At 40.8% G+C, this 21,553-nt stretch overlaps 1 protein-coding gene across 1 annotated transcript; it reads left to right on the top strand.

The window, feature by feature from the left end:
- The first annotated feature begins 1,392 nt into the window (after nucleotides 1-1,392).
- Nucleotides 1,393-16,003, top strand: TIMM17A (translocase of inner mitochondrial membrane 17A). The gene is made up of 6 exons (XM_081949240.1): nucleotides 1,393-1,935; nucleotides 3,513-3,612; nucleotides 9,414-9,477; nucleotides 10,870-10,998; nucleotides 13,589-13,699; nucleotides 14,119-16,003. The coding sequence occupies exons 1-6, from the start codon at nucleotides 1,910-1,912 to the stop codon at nucleotides 14,187-14,189; spliced, it is 501 nt and encodes a 166-aa protein (XP_081805366.1). The 5' UTR covers nucleotides 1,393-1,909; the 3' UTR covers nucleotides 14,190-16,003.
- The last annotated feature ends 5,550 nt before the right edge of the window (nucleotides 16,004-21,553 follow it).

Raw genomic sequence — 21,553 nt, 5'->3', positions numbered from 1 at the left:
CAAATACAATCTAGATATGAGAAATATCATAAAGAGGAAGGTTTTATGATAAAATAACTCAGCTAGATAAAATGTTGATGAGTACTGATGAAAAAGTAATTTAAAATCTTTATGGACACCTATTAGAGGTTAAGTTAGAAGAACAAGTTAAAGGATCTATGATAGTCTGGGGGGGGGGGAATTTTGGGCATGGGATTGAATTAAGAGAAGTGGCAGAAATTGTGGTCCCAAAATTATAAAATGACAATGTCAACAGCTTATAATGAAAATCGAATTAAGAGAAGTGGCAGAAATTGTGGTCCCAAAATTATAAAATGACAATGTCAACAGCTTATAATGAAAATTTGTATAAGATGTTTTACAGGTGGCATCTACCCCTGACGAGAATAGCAAGAATGTTCAAGAATAATCAGGAAAGTGTTGGAAATGTCATCAGACACCGGGTTCATATTACCATATGTGGTGGACTTGCTCAGAAGCTAAAATATATTGGACTAAGATCCACATGTGGTTGGAGAAAAATGACACAAAAAGATATAGACTTAAAACCAGAGATTTTTTTATTGGGAATTATACCAGAAATATATAATAGAGATTTGAAATATTTGATTGTAAATGCTTTAACAGCAGCTAGAATTGTATTTGCAAAAAAATGGAAAAATGAGAAAATACGAACGCAGGAAATAATGGAATGTGCGGAAATGAGTAAATTGACATTTGAAATCAGAGAACAAGATGATGAACAATTTAACAAGATTTGGGACTTGTTTTATCAATGGTTAGATAAAAAATCATGGTAATGAAAAATGGAGAATTTTTTATATTTTAAGAATAATGGAATGATATATGCAATAATTTTAAGGGTTTAGCATTGTTAAATAGAACGATGTAATGGAATGATGTATGATCTCAATATATAGAATATTCTGTTTAAAATGTAGAAATAATAATTGGAGTTGAACTATTGATACAAATGATGTTGTTATGTATGAATTCAATACTTAGAATAACTCATTTAAAATTAAGGAATAATAATTACAGTTGAATAATTGACATATAATGATAATAATGTACTTATGTTTATCTAGTGAATAATTTGTGACTCCATACATAATTATAAGTTGTGACCATGGAGGACGCACAAAATTTTGTAACCAAACGACACGCTATATGAAATGGAAGGTTGTATGTGTTTTATGTGTTTGTTTAAAAATAAAAAAAAACTTTATAAAAAAATTAAAGTGTCCATCGAATCGAGTATACTGAATCGATCAACACAGATCATTTAGAATAGAATAACAGGAGTTGGAAAGGACCTTGAAGGTCTTCTAGTTCAACTCCCTGCTTAGACAGGAAACCCTACACCTCTTCAGACAAATGGATATCCAACATCTTCTTAAAAACGTTGAGTGTTGGAGCATTCACAACTTCTGGAGGCAAGTTGTTCCATTGATTAATTGTTCTGTCAGGAAACTTCTCCTTAGTTCTAAGTTGCTTCTCTCCTTGCTTAGTTTCCACCCATTGCTTCTTGCCACGCCCTCAGGACAATTTAACAGTGAGTTCTTCTTTTGCTTTCTTAGGATACCCCTGATGCTAGAAAACTCCACTTTTGGGGAATTCCCCCCCCCCCGGCTCGCGCTCATTTATAGCACAGAGATCCCACGCCGGAATCCAACTGATTTTCCTCCTAAGCTTTCCCTTCGGCCTGGCGTTCCCGAGGCGGTCGGAGGGCAACACGTGGGCGCCGCTCAGCTCCGGAACCGGGCCTCGTTAAGTTGAGCCGGCCCCTTCAAGGACTGTCAGCCAATGGCTGCGCCTGGCGTCGCCGGGGCCCGAAAACCGCCTGATTCACAAGCCGGCAAACGTCTGACTCTGCGCGTTACGCCGCTGTGTGGAAACCGGGACGAAAATGGAGGAATACGCGCGAGAGCCTTGGTAAGCAATGGCTGTGGCCGTGGCCTCTCCCTGCCCGGTTCGGTTTTTTTCTCTCCCGAGCGGCAGCCGGCTCCGTCCTTAATGGGGGCGCCTTGGGACCCGCGCCGTTGTCCTTTCTCCTGCCGGTCACCTTGGGGATATGGATTGGGCCAATCAGCTCATAGAGGGCAAGGAGTCGGAGTCGGGCTTCTTTTTAAGGGTGGCCGGAACCGGGCGGCCTTTGACCGAGAAGCGACTCCTTAGCCAAGAGAAAGCACGTGGAATGAAATGGCTGCGCGCGGCTTTGTTAAGAGTGCACCTGCCCTGAGCGACTCCTTGCCGGGTTGGCGAACAGGTCATCTGTAAATCTGAGTCCGGTTTCTAGTCCCTCCTCTGCGGGGGAGGCAGGAGAGCCTGCGGTCTTCAGGTGCTGCAGAATTGCTGTACCGTTCCCAGCAGCTAACAACCAACCCCGGTCAGTGCAGCGCTATTGATCAGTTCCCAGAAGGTAGCCAAGGGGTCTTGTAATGGTAACTCAGCACCATATGTACTGTAGAGCAGGGGTCTCCAAACCTTAGCAACTTTAAGCCTGGTGGACTTCAACTCCCAGAATTTCCCAGCCAGCTTTGCTGGCTGGGGAATTCTGGGAGTTGAAGTCCTCCAGGCTTAAAGTTGCCAAAGTTGGAGATCCCTGCTGTGGAGGCCATCCCCATTTCTGCTGTTAAAGATTACACGTTATTGCCAGAATATTTAATTGGACACATAGTTTTCTATCCTCATACATTGATAAACCAAAAATATTAAGGTAATGGTTCCATTTGCACATATGTGCTAGTCGTTCCCGACTCTAGGGGGCGGATCTCCATTTCTAAGCCAAAGAGCCAGTGCTGTCCGAAGACGTCTCTGTGGTCATGTGGCCGGCAGGACTAAATGCCGAAGGCGCATGGAACGCTATTACCTTCCCATCAAAGGTGGTCCCTGTTTTTCTACTTGCATTTTTACATGCTTTCCAGCTGCTAGGTTGGTGGAAACTGGGACAAGTAACGGGAGCTCACTCCGTTATGCAAAAATATGGGCCTTTATTAGGGCATGTTGCAATGCTCTCCCCTCAACACTGTTACAGCGCAGCTACCATTAGCACATCATCTTTGTGTTGTTGTGTAATGGCTAAGTGAATCCATGGACCATAGCACTCCAGACTCCCCTATTCTCCATTGTCTCCCAGATATTTGTGTAGTACAGAAGTTCAATCAATCACATATGTCTTTTAATGTAGAATAGATGTCATTTGATAAAGCACAATAATCTTATTTTCTTTGTTTTTTTTACCAGCAATCCTAGATCTTTCAGGTGATTTCTGGGTTGATTTCTTTCTTCTGACAAGATCTTTTATGCAACATACAAGACTGTAGTTAGAGGGTCCACAATAAAAAAATTACCTTAAAACATATACTGTATTTGTTGGTTTTTGTTTTGATTTTTGGGGATGTGCATTTGTTAGAAAGCTAATGGACATAATACATTGAAGCTGTAGTATCTGAGGAATTGTTTGCTGTGATCAAGTTACAAGATTTATATATATATATATATATATTTAGCCCCTGGAGAATAGTGGATGATTGTGGTGGTGCTTTCACAATGGGAGCCATTGGTGGAGGCATCTTTCAAGCCATCAAAGGATTCAGAAATTCCCCAGTGGTAAGTTAAAATAATTTCTGGAGACAAGTTTATGATTCTTTTTTCTATAGTACTTAAATACAGAATTTTGTAAATAATGAATTCAGTGAAAATAACTTTTAATATTTTAAATTTATAAAATTATATATGTTATATTTATTTATATGTACAACATGAAGCACATTTTAAAAAATGCCTATTTCTCTGAAATAATAAAATCATATAATTGTGGAAGGATCCACAAGTATCATGTAATCCAACTCTCTGCAGTATGCAGGAAAATCAATTAACCCACACTTGAGAAGTAGCTGTTCAGCCTTTTCTTAAAAACCTCCAGGGGATGGAGAATGTTATCTTTATTTTTATTTATTTATTAAACAAACAAGCACATATAGCATTCATCTACCAGAAACAACTTTGGGCAGCAAGCAAGAATCAAAACCACAATATAATTAAAACAAAAAATTAAATTAAAACAAAATAACCAATTAAAACAGGCCCCATAAAACGTATACCCATCAACCATGCTTCCACCCTATTGTTTAGCTTGCAAATGCTTTTTGCACCGAGAGTGAAATGTTTTGGGGGCTTTGATCTTGCTTGACTTCAGGCACCCATTCTCTCCAAAAACAAGTGGGTGCCTGAAGTTGCCCAAGATCACAGCCCCCAGAAACTTTCACTCTCGGCACGAAAAGCATTTGCAAGCCGATGGGATGCTGAAAGTGATATCGCGTTGCTTTCAGCATCCTGTTGGCTTGCAAAATGCTTTTCGCACTAAGAGTGAAAGGCTGCTGACTCTAATGGGAGCTAAGCAGCTGGGCCAAGAATGCCCCCCCCATCCATCGGGGGGGGCTGTATCCACCTGGAAACAGCTGAGCTGAACTTTCATCTACCCTCCACCATTTTTGCTACCTTTGCCTTCCCCCTACCACCTGGGATATTTAATCATTTCTTGCCCTCCCCCCCCCCCCTGCCTCCAAGCACCAAGTACCACCTGGACACTGGAATATCCCCTACCCTCCATTGAGACTCTTCTATTTATTAACTTTCTACCCTCCACTCCACTGAGACTCTATTAACTACTAACTTTGCATCATCTGCACCCCTACCCTACTGGGACTATTACAACGTTTTAATTTATTCGAGGTCTGACCTGCTCCGCCTGCGGGAGGCCCCTCTTTCGCTAAATGTTTTATATTGTTTTTAGGGGGTTCTGGGAAGGGAGGGGGGGATAACCAGGCCAGGAGGGAAGCCAGTGCCAGACGAACAGGTGAGTCCAGGAGGGAAGTGAGCGGAATGGGGGGGGGTGAGGGAACAAGCTATTCCAGTAGAGGGTTGTTTTATTGCAACGGTCGCGGGGAGGGGGGGATGCGAGGACAAGAGAAGATCACAAGGTCGGTTGGGAGACCGTGGCTGCTGGCTACGCCCGGTCGTTTGTACCAACCCCCGCAACCTAGGTGGTCAGGAACTACAGAGACAGGGCCTGCGGCTGATGCTTTGCAATGCAAGGTCCGTGACCAATAAGGCCCCCCTCATTAATGAGTTGATCTCCGAGGGGGAGCTGGACCTTGCAGGAATAACGGAGACCTGGTTGGGTCGCGAGGGTGGTTTACCCCTCGTGGAAATGTGCCCACCAAGTTTCCATGCATTCCATCAGCCTCGGGCCCTGGGTAAGGGTGGAGGGGTGGCGGTAGTTATACGGGATGGTCTAGAGCCGAGGGAGTTCACTGTTCCTCAGATATCCGGGTGTGAGTCACTTGGTGTGAAATGGGGCCCAGGGAGGCAGTGGGGTTTGCTGATTGTATACTTGGCTCCTCGCTATACGTCAGCAGCCCTGCCCGAGCTCCTCGAGCTGATCTCGGAGGCGGCGGTGGAGATCCCCAAACTTTTAGTTATGGGGGACTTCAACCTGCCGTCGACGGGAGCAGCATCTGAGGTAGCTCGGGAGTTCATGGCTTCCATGACAGCCATGGGCCTGACCCAACTAATTCAGGGCCCCACACACGAAGGTGGTCACACACTGGACCTTGTTTTTGTATCTGAGCAGTGGACGAGTGATCTGGGAATAGGGGATTTAGATATTACCCCCCTGTCATGGTCAGATCACTCATGTCTCCGGCTAGACTTCCCTGGCGCTACCCCCCACCGCGAGGAGGCGGAGCCAGTTCGTCCAAGCTGGTACCGCCCCAAGCGCCTGATGGAACCAGATAGGTTCCAGACAGAGCTTGGGCCATTACCTGTAGCCCTGACCCGCGCTCGGTCGGAGGACCTAGTGGCCGCCTGGAATAGGGCGACGGCTGGGGCCTTGGACCAGGTTGCGCCTTTGCGACCTCTCCTACGGCAGCGACTCACCCGGGCACCTTGGTATACCGAGGAGCTCAGGGTGATGAAGCGCCATAGAAGACGTCTAGAGAGCAGGTGGAGGTCCTCACGCTCCGAGTCTGACCGAACACAGGTAAGAGCCTATTTACGGACCTACCTTGTGGCATTGAGAGCGGCCAAACGTAGACATTGCACCGCTCTTATTGCGTCTGCGGATAACCGCCCTGCCGCCCTGTTTAGGGTGACCCGCTCCCTCTTGGTTCAGGAGACGCGGGGGGCACCCTTACAGGGAAGAGCAGAGGAGTTTGGAGAATATCTACAGAACAAAGTCGCTCAGATCCGAAGCGGATGGGCCCCCTCCAGTGGTCTGGACGGGCCGTCAACAGCAAGTCTTGTGAATCCACTCTGGGAGGAGTTTGACTCTGTTGCCCCCGAGGATTTAGACAGGTTGCGTGGACGGCTGCGACCCACCACATGTTCATTGGACCCGTGTCACTCCTGGTTGGTACTGGCATCCTGGGAGGTGACACGAGGCTGGCTTCTGGGCCTGGTGAATGCCTCGTTGGGGGAGGGATCCTTACCATCTGCCTTGAAAGAGGCGGTGGTGAGGCCCTTACTGAAGAGGTCTTCGCTTGACCCAATGGAGCTAGCTAATTATCGTCCAGTCTCCAACCTTCCCTTTCTGGCGAAGGTTGTTGAGAATGTGGTGGCGCAGCAATTTCCACGTCACCTTGATGAATCCGACTATCTAGACCCACGCCAGTCCGGCTTCCGACCCGGACACAGCACAGAGACAGCCTTGGTCGCGTTGGTCGATGATCTCTGGAGGGCCAGAGATAGAGGTTATTCCTCTATCCTGGTCCTATTAGACCTCTCAGCGGCTTTTGATACCATCGACCATGGTATCCTACTGCGCCGGCTGGAAGGGATGGGAGTCGGAGGCACCGTTTTGCGGTGGTTCGGCTCCTACCTCTCCGGCCGGATGCAATATGTGTTGACGGGGGGGCAGAGATCGACCCTGAGGCCACTCTCTTGTGGAGTGCCGCAGGGGTCGGTCCTCTCGCCCCTTCTGTTCAATACATATGTGAAGCCGCTGGGCGAGATCATCCGTGGTTTTGGGGTTGAATACCATCTGTACGCTGACGACACTCAGCTGTACATTTCAACCCCGAGCCACCCCAACGAGGCTGTTGAAGTGATGTCCCGGTGTTTGGAAGCCGTCGGGGTCTGGATGGGGGACAACAGACTCAAACTCAACCCCTCCAAGACTGAGTGGCTGTGGCTACCGGCGCCTCGGTTCAGCCAGCTGACCCCATCGCTGGCCATAGAGGGCGAGCAATTGCCCCCTGTGGAACGGGCGCGCAATTTGGGCGTCGTCCTAGATGCCCGGCTGTCAATGGATGACCATGTGGCAGCCGTGGCAAGGGGGGCATTCCACCAGGTTCGCCTGGTGCGCCAATTGCGCCCCCTTCTGGATCGGGATGCCCTACGCACAGTCACTCATGCGCTGGTGACGTCTCGCCTAGACTACTGTAACGCTCTCTACATGGGGCTTCCCTTGGGACGCGCCCAGAGACTGCAGCTAGTCCAGAACGCGGCCGCGCGGGTTGTCATGGGGAGCTCTAGATACTCCCATGTAACACCTCTCCTGCGCGAGCTGCACTGGCTACCTGTAGTTTTTCGGGTGCGTTTCAAGGTGCTGATTACCATCTTTAAAGCGCTCCATGGCACGGGACCTAGTTACTTGCGGGATCGCATCCTCCCACATACATCCCTGCGGCCAATCCGCTCTCACAGGGAGGGGCTTCTCCAGGTGCCGTCCACTAGGCAATGCCAGCGGGCGACGCCAAGGAGTAGGGCCTTCTGTGATGGGCCCAACCCTCTGGAATGACTTCCCCCCCGATGTCACAACCACCACAGACTTCCGCTCCTTCCGACAAAAATTGAAGACTCACCTGTTTCGATTAGCTGGCCTGGCATAATTATAATTGTGACAACTGTTACCTCCTGGAAACATATTCTTACCTGGTTATTTATAGGGTACGGTTTTAAATGTAACTGATTTTAGGGTTTTTAGAACCAGATTTATATTCTTCTGTACAGTTCTTTTTAAATTTTTAACCTCCTCCTTATGTGTATTTATATCTGTATTTATATTTGTATTTGATACTTATTGTTTGTTGTGTGGACTGTACACCGCCCCGAGTCCTTTTCGGGAGAGGGGGCGGTCTAGAAATTCGAAGAAAATAAATAAATAATAAAAGGTTTTGGGGGCTAGAGGAAATTACTAACCAACAAATAGATTTAAAACTGGAATTATTTTCATTAGGTATACTAAGAGGAAATTACTGTAAAAAAACACAATATATCACGTTACACATTACAGCAGCCAGAATCACACTTGCGCAAAACTGAAAAAATGATAGCATCCCTTCTGATGGAATGTGATAAAAAAAGTGTTAGAATGTGCGGAGATGGATAGGCTAACAATGGAAACAAAAGAGAAGAAACAGAATACTATTTGATTTTGGACACATGGTATAATTGAGTGGAGAATAGAAATAAAGATCAAAAAGGTTAAAGTAAATTAAGAGGTGACAAAAAGGATGTATGTATGTATGTATGTGTGTTACAACCCCTGGTATGCCTATTTCCCTGGCTCAGCTGATAAGGAGAGCCTGTGGCTTAGTGGCTAATACAACTGCCTAATATGTAATACAGCCCTGGTTCGAATCCCAGTAAGGGTATGGCTAGCTGATGAGAGCTAAATAGCTTGAAATAGATCTATACTAGTCTCCCTTTATTTATTTATCAGCACAAATAAAACACAAACATAGCAAAGGCAACATTAAAAATAAAAATATGGTTTTCTGCCTGGATGGTCTTCTGTAATGAGCTGAAGGACAGAAAGAGGGAGTAGTGAGCTCCCTCCCATATTTGGGCATACCGGGGGTTGTAACACACACACACAAACACACTGATGTAATTATAATAATAGCATACTATATAAAGTAGATACGCACATAAAAGAAAAGGAAAAATAATGTAAATAACTTGTGTGTACATATTAGATATACCTATATCGGAGCGTTATAAAGATTGAAATTGTGATTGAAAAATGAAGAAAATTGTTCAATAAAAAAAAGAAAGGAAGTTTCTGGGGGGCATGATCTCACGTGACTTTAGGCACCCATGCTCTGCAAAAGTGGATGGGTGCCTGAAATTGTGCAAGATCACATGTTGCTAAAACAAATTGGTAGCCTGTCTGATATATGTTGTTTTACAAAAAGTCAGATATGGATTAAAAATACAAAGTTAAAAAAAAAAACCTTTTTACTTCTGGAATACCATTACAGCCGTTGCTGCCTGTCCCAGCATGGTGATGAGTAGAATTTTAGCATAGCATATCAGTCTCAGGAACATAAATTAAACTCTATAGATTGTAACTTGAATAAAAACCTTTAGTATTACTCTTAATAGTATATTTTTACCTTTTCCAGGGTGTAAATTACCGATTGCGGGGTAGTTTGACAGCTATTAAAACCAGAGCACCACAGTTGGGAGGTAATTATTGTTGTTTATTATTATTTCCTTCTCTGTTTTAAAAAGAAAAGTGATAACATTTCTTGATGGACATGGTCTTTACTTTTCTTTAGTATAGTGCAGTGTTTCTCAAACTTGGCGACTTTAAGTCCTGTGGACTTCAACTCCCAGAATTCCCCAGCCAGCTATGCTGGCTGGGGGATTCTGGGAGTTGAAGTCCACAGGACTTAAAGTCGCCAAGTTTGAGAAACACTGGTATAGTGTATAACTGAAGAAGGGGCTACTATAGCTGCGTCATTATCTGCCCTGTGCTTTTGACAATAAAAAGAAGGGAACAAAAGCCTTTTTAAAAAAAAAAACCAGGAAAAGGTAACATTTGACATTTGTCAATATATGTTTTACTTGAGCGTTTCCTTCCTAGGTGTGGAAAAGAAGGACCACCTCTTTCAAGTGCCATGCCTACCTCAGCAGGGAGAAAAGAACACTTGATAGTTATCTTTCAAGATTTGAGAAACTTTTTTTGCCCAACTAGAGAATAGATTTCTTCTTTCCTGTCTAAGCAAGGAAATAAAGTTATTTAGAAGCATAAATCAATACTTTCAACAAGCATTCTTATATATACATTTGTGAGAAAATATGTCTAGATGAGAGAAGAAAACAGTTATCTTAGAAGAGGGTAAATTGTTATCATTTAATGTATGAACTAGCTTGGCTTAGAGGTTAAAGCCTGGGCCAGGAGTCGTGAGACCTGAGTGGTGAGACTTGTGTTCTAAACATGTCGTGGGTACAAAAGCCACATGGGTGGTTTTTGAGCCAATTACTCTCAGCCTTAGGGGGGAAAAGTGGCAAACTACTTCCAGAAACTACATGGTCTTGTCCATATAATCACCAGGAGTCCAGAATGGCTTGAAAGAGGAAGAAAAAAAGTATTTATTAAGTGAACTGCTTTTAGAAATTAAGGAGATGCAGTTTTTAATCAAATGTTCTTAACTTTTGGAATATCCCTAAGGCAGTGGTTTTCAACCTGTGGGTCGGGCCCCCTTTGGGGGTCGAATGACCCTTTCACAGGGGTCGCCAAAGACCGTCTGAAAACACATATTTTTGATGGTCTTAGGAACTGAGACACCGCTCCTCTATGCTTAGGGGTCACCACAACAAGAGGAACTGTATTAAAGGGTCGCGGCATTGGGAAGGTTGAGAACCACTGCCCTAAGGAACTTTGGTGGGCATTAATTATACTTCCTTTTTGTGTTAAATTCTTGAATATTTGATATGTTTGGTCATAACCATAAATGTTGTTTCTTTTTGAATTTAAAACAAAATTTTCTCTAGCTTCTTTTGCTAGGATCCAAATTTTTAAAATGACCACTAAAACTTTGGTTATAAATTTTGAATCATTTTTCATTCAAATAGGTAGCTTTGCTATCTGGGGTGGTCTCTTCTCCATGATCGACTGTAGCCTGGTGAAAGCAAGAGGAAAAGAAGATCCCTGGAATTCTATTTCCAGTGGTGCTTTAACAGGGGCCATTTTAGCTTCAAGAAGTAAGGACTACCTATGAACATTTTTTAACTTTCTTTTTTATTTTTTTTATTTTTTTAAACAAACAAACAAACATAAACAGACATAAGGCATAAAAACCATCCTCCAATTGCATACAGTGTGTCGACAGGTTACAAAACTTTTGTGCTCCCTCACCACAGTCTTTGCTTACAATTTATATAAAATCTCATATTATTAATCTAATATACATATATGCACACTATTATGATCATTATTGAACATTTATTTGAGTACAACCATTATTACTTACTTTTATGTGAAATATTCTAAGTTTAAAATAAATTTACATTGTGGCATTTCATCCCTTCATCCCAAAACCATCCAGTAATATTACATCTTTATATTGTGTTCTGTATAAAATTGTTTATCTTTGGTTACAAAACTTTTATGTATCCTCTCCATAGTCCTCGCTTACAATTTATATAAAATTTCATATTATCAATCTAGTATACATATATATATACACGTCTATACATTATTACCATTGTTAATCATTTATATGACTATAACTATTATTACTTCATTTTATGCGTAATATTCTATGCTTAACTAAATTTAAATTAATTTTTATTATAGCATTTCATTACATCATCCTGTATCCATCCAATAGTAATACAATCTTATATCTCCTGCCATTTGTAGTATTTGTGTTCTAATTGTTTTCTTGGTAGATATTATATGGACGTCTCTTAGTAACTTGTTTTTCACTGCATATCTTGTAAAGACTTGAAACCCCTCGTCTGTTCCTTCCATCAACTTTCCTTTGGTTATCACCGATGCTTCTGCCAGAATTTCTATCATTACTTCTGCCAAATTTTCTCCCTTCTTCTATATTCTGGAATCTGAGATAAAATTGTGATCTGTCGCTCTCCCATTCCAATGTTCCACTCTTGTCTTTTTCAACCACACTCATTCTACTGTCAATATCTCAAATTTTCTTATCTCTTTGTTCATCTTTTTCTTCAATTTTTTGAAATCTGTCCTTGTATTTCATCGTTTGGTAAATATTCTCAATTTTTCCATCTATTTTTCCTGTTCTTTGTTCAATATTCTCCATTCTCTTTTCAATGATCTCCGTTCTTACGTATTTTTTGAATTTCTTGTATAATCATCTGCAAAGTCACTTCCTTTTCTTTTTCGTGTTGCAACATCAGTCTTTTTCTCCAGATAGTAAACAGTTGCACTATATAAAATCCAAGGTTTTTTTATTAAGTTCCCAACAGGTTCATTGAAATCTTCTCTCTTTCAAATCAAGCTTTCATTTCACTCCAGTCCAGCTACTGATAGTACCCCGGACGAGCACCTGTATAAACAATCCATGCTCATCCCACTATCATTTTCAATAAACAAGCTCAAAGACCTTGAAATGTAGATCAAATGCTCAAAGGGAAAAAAGGAAAAACAATGTTTCCAAGCCTCCAAGTGGCAGTGTTACTTCTTTTCCTCTACTTTTACTTCCCTCTTTATATTCCAAACTTAAGGAGAAAAAGAGAAATTCTTAAAAAGAAAATGCAATAGAGTGCTGAAAAAAGAAAAAGAAAGTCTTAATAAGTTTTGAAAAAAGAGAAATAGAAGAAAAAAACCCCACTCCAGTTTAAAAAGTAAAAAGTGTTTGTAAAAATTCCATCAATAAAAAGATTAAAGAAAAATAACACACTAAATTTGACTCAGGCTTAATCTCGCCGCTTAACCTCTTTTGTCTTCAATTTTAACTTTACTTTGTATCTTTTTGGGTGTTCTCTAATAATAAAATTTATCTCACCAATTTGACACACTTTCTCTCCCGCTTTCCTTCCGTTCTGGAGCTCTCCCAACTTTCAGCAGCTTTAATGGCTGCTTTTCTGTGGCCGGAAAAAAGGGCTTCTCCTGGATCTAGCAGGGATTTTGTGATGTCCCTGGGATCAGCAGGATGTGCCCTTCTCTATCATCGTCTCTGCGGGATGGTTTAGGTCCAAAAGGACCGTCCAGCGGCAGCGATATTGACGGCGATCTTGGAGCTTCAAGATCGCACGTCGTGATGTCAGCCCTGCCTCTCAACATTTTTAAAAACTTTCTGACAGATGATTAAAATATATAACGAGCCTTTATCAATGCATATTCTATTCTTAATTTTTTACAGTGTTAGAATTTCTTGAAAGGATGGAGGGAAGTTGTACCTAAAATTTTGGAGTGATATACGTGACCTTTGGGCTGCAGGTTGTACACGCCTGCTATGAAGAATCTACATTTTAATTTTCAGTGTTATTTAGCTTTATATTCCCATTTTCGTCAAGGCCTTTGGAAAGAATGACTGATATCCCTTTCTTCCTTTCTAGTCCCCCCTGGGTTTATTTTATTGCTATTTTTATTCTTTTATCTCATAATGTTTTTGTGTTTTGTATTGTTCTTTGTTTTTAAACGTTTAACAATTGCAAAGGGCTGAGAGCTGGATGGTTATAAATTAAATTGTTGTTGTTGTTGTTGTTGTTATTATTGATTGACATTTCCAACATAACATGTAACCTGAGGTATTATTATAGAATGGTTTTTGAAGATTATTCTAAACCTTTTTTAAAAAATCCCTTTTATTAGATGGACCAATTGCCATGGTTGGATCTGCAGCTATGGGAGGAATTCTTCTAGCATTAATTGAAGGAGCAGGTATCCTGTTAACAAGATTTGCATCTGCTCAATTTCCAAATGGTAAGATAATTGCAGAGTTTCATATGCTGTAAAATCTGATATTTAATTCTCTTACTGAAAAACAATTTTACTTCTTTTAAAAGTTCAATTAAATATTATGGGAGTTATTTTCGCTACAATAAATTGAAAGCATTCAAAATAAAACATTCGAAGATACTTAAAACTTATCTGCAAACTTGTAATACTTTCACATAACAGGCATCAAAAACTTGTGTAATAGTGATTTCATAGAGTTGTCAATTCTGGTTCTAAACATGTGACAGTAGGTTCTTAACTGTTGGTGCCTTCCCAATTGCACGTTAGTGTGGAACAATCATACTGTAAGAACTCCAACTTTCTCCCTTGACCCTAATGGAAACATATTCAGTGCAGCAATATACTGCAGAGCGATAAACAATTGCTGTTTTTTTTTATTACAGGTCCCCAGCTTTCTGAAGACCCATCTCAGTTACAAGCCTCTCCGTTTGGAGACTATAGGCAGTACCAATGATTTCTTCTGTTTCTGTTGAACTTTAAAGTTTTACCTTTAAAAGGAGAAGCAAACTGCAGCCTCATTTGAAGACTTTTCATTGGATGTGTACATGTAGATGTTACTGTATTTTTCACAATATTTAAAGGATTATGAATAGAAATTATCACTGTAAAATAAATATGAAATGCCTGCAAACTCCATAGATATTCCTTATCTTAAGGATCAAGCAACCTATGGATCTGTGGCCTTTTCCAGTGTAATGCAGATTATATCACGGGGGATATAACAACCATGTAATATGAAAATTTACAGAATGCACTAGCAGAATATGTGCTGGTAACAGACATCTGCAGTGAGCTGCGTTGTGTTTCCTTCCAGATAATCAGAAAGAGGTGCAAAGTAAAGAAATATTTAATTTCCTTTTAATTTTCTTGTAATGTTAATATAACTCTCCGTAGCGAGAATGAAATATTAAGGGAGATCATAAAAGTTCTTTACTGAGTATTTAAAAGGATTATATTATGTTGACAAAAAAATTCAAGGACTATTTTTGGCAAGAAATCTTGTTTTTTTTTTCTTGAGCTTTTTTAATCTTTGGAAAATAAGTCTTCTATGCTGTTCATGTAACAATGGATGAAATGTTTGTGATCAGATGGTGTAATTTGCATGTCCAAAGTTCCTTACCCTGTCTGCACAACGACATGCTTGTCCTTCATAACAGTCTTATCTGAAGCTTGTGTGTTTTCAACTTTTGTCTGTTTTAAATGAATTTACCATTTTTCCCCAAGTAATTATACAAAGAATATAAATATGTGACCTGTTTTAGACTAAACATGAGAATGAAGTATTGCTTTAACAAGACAAAGTGCTGCACGAAATTGTTCACTAGTTTTGGAAAAAAGAATAAAGTTAGAGATGTGCAGCATTTCACATGTCAAGAGAAAAACATATTTGGGAATGCCTGGGGGGGTTCATATCGCATCTGTTGGCAATTTGTTAAAGCAGCCATGTCTTCCTACGATTGCATGGCTGTCCTCCATAATGGTGGCATGATATTGAGAAAAGACTTACTTGGTCTGGAGTTGCTACATGCATACCCAAATGCACACTAAAACAACTTTATTCCTAGTAATCTAAAGCAGGGGTCCCTAACTTGTTAGGCCTGTTAGGAACTGGATCGCATAAGTGGTGCAAAAGTGAACAAAATTTTGTCTGCACATGTGTGGAATCTAGGTTGCACGTGAAACCATCCTTTCCCCACCCGCCCACCGTCGATCCGTGGAACAATTATCTTCCACTAAACCAGTCCCTGGTGCCAGAAAGGTTGGGGACTGCTGAGCTAAAGCATTGAACATATCTTATTTATATGATACTAGCTACAAAAAATCTGGCAACACAGAACAGTCTTTCTGAAGCTAAAATTAAATTACTGCCCTCCAATGGCATCTGTGTCTTACTGTTACATTTTAAAATGCATCTTTTGTATGAATTCATACATGTATCAACTTTCTGTGCTTTTTGCATTGTCTTGAAGTAGTGAACTGTGGCTGGGCTGCACCATTTCAGATAAGCATTTAAATATACAAAGATACATTATCTTAATGGAGAAGACAGAATTCGTTCTTCATGTGAAAAAAATTGAAGTCTTTAGAGTTCCTATCTATACTCTAAAGTAGTACAGCCCCAGGATTTTTGTCATTTTAAGTAAGAATTGAATTTACTGCCTTGCATGGACAATTACATGTCAATAGCACAATGGGATTCCATAATACCGAAGATTTTTGGATAAACTATTCTTAGACATTAGCTCTAATAAATTCACAATTATCAAATTATTTGGGTTTTTATGTGTATTCTATCCTTGCAAATTTCTACTTAAATTAGGCTGCAATTGGGATACGTGAGTTTTGCCTTATGACCTTTCTTGCTACAGTTGTTAAATGAATCACCAGTTGTTAAATTACTAAAATGGTTGTTAAGTGTATCTGGTTTCCCCATTGACTTTGCTTGTCAAGAAGGTTGCAAAATATAATAATGACATTGGTACGCTAAAATTCTCATAAATACATGCCAGGTTGCCAAGTGTCTGAATTTTGATCATGTGACTATGGGAATGCTACAGTGGTCATAAATGTGAAAAGTGGTCATAAGTTATTTTTTCAGTGCCATCATAACATTCACTAAGCAAATGGTTGTAAGTTGAGGACTACCTGTGTGTAATCAGGCAGTGAACTGCTAAGTGGTATTGTGGTTGGGCTTCCGAAATTGGCTTACATCAAACAATGCTACAAAGCTCTTTTTGAATGTTCCAGTATTCCTCGCACTTTACGACTGTATGAACAGGATGAACAAAAAGATCCCACAAAAGTCCCTAAAATCAGACCAAATTGTATTGCCATGTCTCATGCATTTGATCAATGGCACAAAAAGAAGCTTTTCCTTCTCCCTGCTTTCTGATTGAATCTCCCCCCCCCCCCCAAATGATGATATTCAGCAGGTTCTGACCAGTTCTGGAAAACCAGTGGTGGAATTTTTGAGTAGTCTGGAGAACCGGTAAATGCCACCTCTGACTGGCCCCATCTATTCTGCCTCCCAAGTCCCAGCTGATTGGGAGGGAATGGGGATTTTGCAGTAACATTCTCCTGGAATGGGGAGGGAATGGAGAGTTTAGAGTATCCTTTCCCTGCCATGCCCACCGAGCCACGCCCACAGAATCAGTAGTAAAAAAAATTGAATCCCACTACTGATGATGATGGTGGTGATTATTCAATATCTCACTTCTCTCACTCTTAATATGGGGCTGTCACCTCTGATGTTTAGTCCCTGCAAGTGTAATCAACCGTTCTGGCAGTTGCTCTGAGACAACTTTATGGTTAATCACAGAACCATAGAGTCCTCTAGAACTAACAACTGGCCTGCAAGTGTTGGCAGCTGCTCTGAGCCCTTGTTGGAGCATAGAGTCCTCAGAGCAACTGCCAGAATGGCTCCTAACATCTCAGGGTTTGAGCAGTGGTGTTAGCAACTTCACTATAAACATAATGGTGACAACGACAGTGGTAGGAGGGTAAGGGGGCAAGCAGCAAGAGGGAGAATCATGGAAAATCACAAGACAGACCTCTGAAGGCTATATTTGAATTGTGGGTAGCCCCCAACAATGAATTACCATAACGTGCTGACTCTGTAAACTGCTTAGAGAGGGTTGTAAAGCACTGTGAAGTGATATATAAGTCTAAGTGCTATAGTGCTATATTAATCCATGGTTAATCAGGGTTTAGAATTCACTCAATTTTTCCATATTGTCAGGGTACACTGAACCACAGTATGTCTGCCAGCAATATTAGTTTGACAAAGACAGCAATAATGTTTGTTAGAAAACTGAAAATGATGCCCTATTCAGTTTAGGCTGGTGCTGTCATCCCAAATAACTTCTGAAATGGAGCTGTGTTATGTTATCAAGAAGAATGAGATGGTGGGCGCTGTCTTTGCACCTTCCACAAACGAATCAATGCAGTGGCCCGCATCCTTTGTTTCCAGTCCATCTCCTTGTGTCTATATCGCTGCTTGCACCAGTACATTTACTAATGAAATTAGGAAGTCCAGAGAAAAGATAAATGGACAGAACTTGGAATATAGGAGTCAACATCAAGAAATGTGCGAGAGAGAGAGAAGCGGGGGGGGGGTGGCTTTCCCTAGGCAGTGTTTTATTCCCGGGCAGAACTTTTGACACAGACAAGATTTATTTTTTTCTATATTCTGATTAGATGCGCAATCCTTTGCTTATTGAAAACAGTGGTTTGATTGTTGAAATCTTAGCGTTATACTATGCCAGTGATGGCGAACCTTTTTTGGCTCGCGTGCCACAAGTGGGGGGAGCGCAGGGGGGTCATGTGCGGGCGTGCCGCACCCATAATGCAACGTGCGACCCCCCAGTGCGCATGCGCGCACAACGTGCAACCCCCCATTTTTACATAGTTTTTTCGCCCTCCCCAGGCTCCAGGGGCTTTATAGGAGCCTGGGGAGGGTGAAAAGAGCCTCCCCCGCCCCCCCAGGCCCTCTAGCAGGGAGAAGTGACTTCTGGGTTGCTCGGAGGGTGGTTTTAAGCATTCCGAAGGCTTCAGGGACCATCCCAGGCTTCCCTGAAGCCTTCGGATCGCTTAAAACAACCTGCTCGGAGGGTTGTTTTAAGCGTTCCGAAGCCATCAGGGACCGTCCAAGGCTTCCCTGAAGCCTTCAGAGCGCTTAAAACAACCCTCCGAGCAAACCGGAAGTGAGTTCTGGTTTGCTCGGAGGGTCGTTTTAAGCATTCCGAAGGCATCAGGGACCGTCCGAGGCTTCCCTGAAGCCTTCGGAGTGCTTAAAACGACCCTCCGAGCAAACCGGAAGTCACCGGAGGGTGGTTTTAAGCATTCCGAAGGCTTCAGGGACGGTTCCTGAATCCTCTGGGGGGGGGCGGGGGGCTCTTTTCGCCCTCCCCAGGCTGCTATAAAGCCTCTGGAGCCTGGGGAAGGCGAAAAATAGCTTTTAAAAAGGTGAACTCAGCTGGCCGGAGCGCATGCACGCTGGCCAGCTGACAGGGCAGCGCTTCGCGTGCCCTGACAAATGGCTCCGCGTGCCACTTGTGGCACGCGTACCATAGGTTCGCCATCACTGTACTATGCTGACATCAATATCTAACCACAAACATCACAAAACAAAATTCATTTCCTCACACACTGCAGTTAAAAAGGCCACCTGGGAAAGGTAACATGCCGTTTGTAAAACATGTGCTTGATTTTCTACTAGAATCCACATTATAAAAGGAATAGAGACAATTAAGCATAGGATAAATGCAATAAGTAAAATTTTTAGTAAATGCTCAAAAACTAAAATCCTTCAGAAAACGGATGAGCTTTCTGAGTAGAGATAAGTGAATGCAGCACTATTTTTCCAGTCCTCACCCTACCCTTACACCAAAATTGGTTATATGCAGCTAGCTCTCATTCTTTGTGTAGTCTACATTCTAGTCTGGGCTTAGGGAAAGAATGTTCTTATGCTTATAAATTATGTTTATCTTATTTTGTGGATCAATCCTTTTCAGGTTTGAGAGACAGAATGCCACTGGGTGAAGGGACCGTTAACGGCAATAATAACAAGCAAATAAATAGAATGTTATGGGATATAATATATCTCTTTCTCTTATTGTGACAGGTTGATAAACATGGTACTAATGATACAGCTTTTGACAACATACTAAGCTAAAATGTGATTAGTTATGATTCAGAGTCATCTAAACAGTGTTGATTACATAGATGATTTTTTTTCAAATAGCAATAAGTATACACTTACTTTATATGTACACTTATCCTGCTTATCAAACAAATGCCTAGTTACAAATGAATCAGAAATGTTGCTATTATGATCCCATAACAGTTTTATCTACTACTTCCCCACCGCTAATTAACACTGAATATATTTGCTGTTTCATATTTGAACATTTACATATCTAAACAGAACATATCACCTAGGTCTTAAGATGTACTGTACGATGACAATTTGTTAGCAATTTTTTCTCACCTATCTTATTTCCATTTAGTTTTTTTAAAAAAAATAATTTTAAAATGAGAAAGAAAACACCAACTTCAAGCACACCTGCATTTCCAACAATTCCTCTGGGTGCCACATGGACTCCAGAGGTGTCAATAGGTAGGTTGATGCAACCCAATGCTTCGTTTGTTTTTGGTTTGTGGCTCTTTTGTAATTGACCACAGCCACCATGACTACCATTTTGTGAGAGTGCCCATAACCTGCGTTCAAAATTTCAGATGAGTCTCTGCATCAAAAATGTTGGAGAACCTTAACATTCCCTATAAGAGAATGTTATAACAAGCCTGAATCTGTTTTTCCACCTCTCTAATCATGACAGGTTCTATTTTTCAATCATTACATTTCCTTCTACATGTGTCCATCAATAATTTTATATTTGAACCTTCTGATTCCTTTTAAAAAAGAATTAGTCTTTTTCTACAAATTTCCACTTCCAAGTACTTAAATTTATTCTATTTAACTGCAACATAATTCAAGCCAATCATAACTTCATATTCTTACTTTATACTGTTTTGATCCAGAAAATGAGCAAATAGTCTGCAAAACTGTTTTCCAGGATATTCCATTGTGAAGTATATAAAAGAGTCGGCTTGCTGCATTCAGTAAAGTGGTTAACTTTTTAATGATAATTTTACTAAATGTTACAATTAAAAAATTGTAGTAATTCAAACTAAAAAAATAAAATAATAAAAAGAGAACGTGCAGGAAAGAAAAGAAAGTAAGAGAAAGAAAGAAAAATATTTAAAGAACTGACTTCTCAGTTATATGCAGTATAAATAATTTTTGTAACGTATCTTCTCTTAAAATGCAACAAAATATTTCATCTTTCTGTAGCTCACCATATCTTATCTAGAAACCCTTAAAGCCTGATCATTCAGTCCTGGTGAACAAAAGCCCATTAAGGTGGGGTGTCAAACTCGAGTCATCATGGTGGCATCACGTGACGAATTGGGACTTCCCCCCCTCTGCTAAACTGGGTGAGGTCGTGGCCAGCGCGTGACACATCCGGCCTGTGAGCTGCGAATTTGACAGCCCTGCATTAAGGATTGCTAGAGATAACAACATACCTATTTTAACTTTGATCAAATAAACTATTTCACTTTGAACAATCTTGATCCTTAATCCCCTCAAACAATGTCTTAGAATTTGATTTATTTTTATTTGTTTCTTTGTTTCTTCTCACAAAACTTCAAAACTTTAACAAGTCTGCTTTGTAAATTCAATTTAGAAAAGTTATCTAAGTCATTCTTTTGGTTTATTATTTGACTATCCTTTTAATCTGGTTTCATTTGTATATCAAGTGTAGCCTGCCCTTTTTAGATCACTTTCAGATCAATCTTAGCCCTGTGTTGTTACACTTGTTCTTTTTCCATAACAACTTTTAAAAACAGCCTATCTATAATGCCAGACACTCTTAAAATTAACTTATGGATCACAAATATCCATCAGTACATGAAGTGTAAAAGTATTTTGCTCCATTCTGTATTAGTAAATCAAATTTAAATGTTCTTTTCCTTTAATCAAATCAAATCAAACCAAACCTTTATTGTCAATGCACAACATGTGTACAATTAAACTGAATGAGCTTTAATTGTAATTTCAGTTCCTTTTGGTTCCCTATAGTGTCCAATCTTCAGTCCCATTCTTACATGATTTTTTTAAAGCATTCAAAATAACAGCATTTTCCTATGGCCAGAATTCTTATAATGAATTTAAAAATCTTATTTCAAAAAACATTTGTAATCTTGGTTCTTTTTAACTTTCCAAAATCAATGTTCTAATCATCCTTTTGCTGTTTA

The sequence above is a fragment of the Natrix helvetica genome, assembly GCF_964273705.1.
Source record: "Natrix helvetica genome assembly, chromosome: 3".
NCBI classification, from domain to species: Eukaryota; Metazoa; Chordata; class Lepidosauria; order Squamata; family Natricidae; genus Natrix; species Natrix helvetica.
This window is presented reverse-complemented; position numbering and strand designations above follow the sequence as displayed.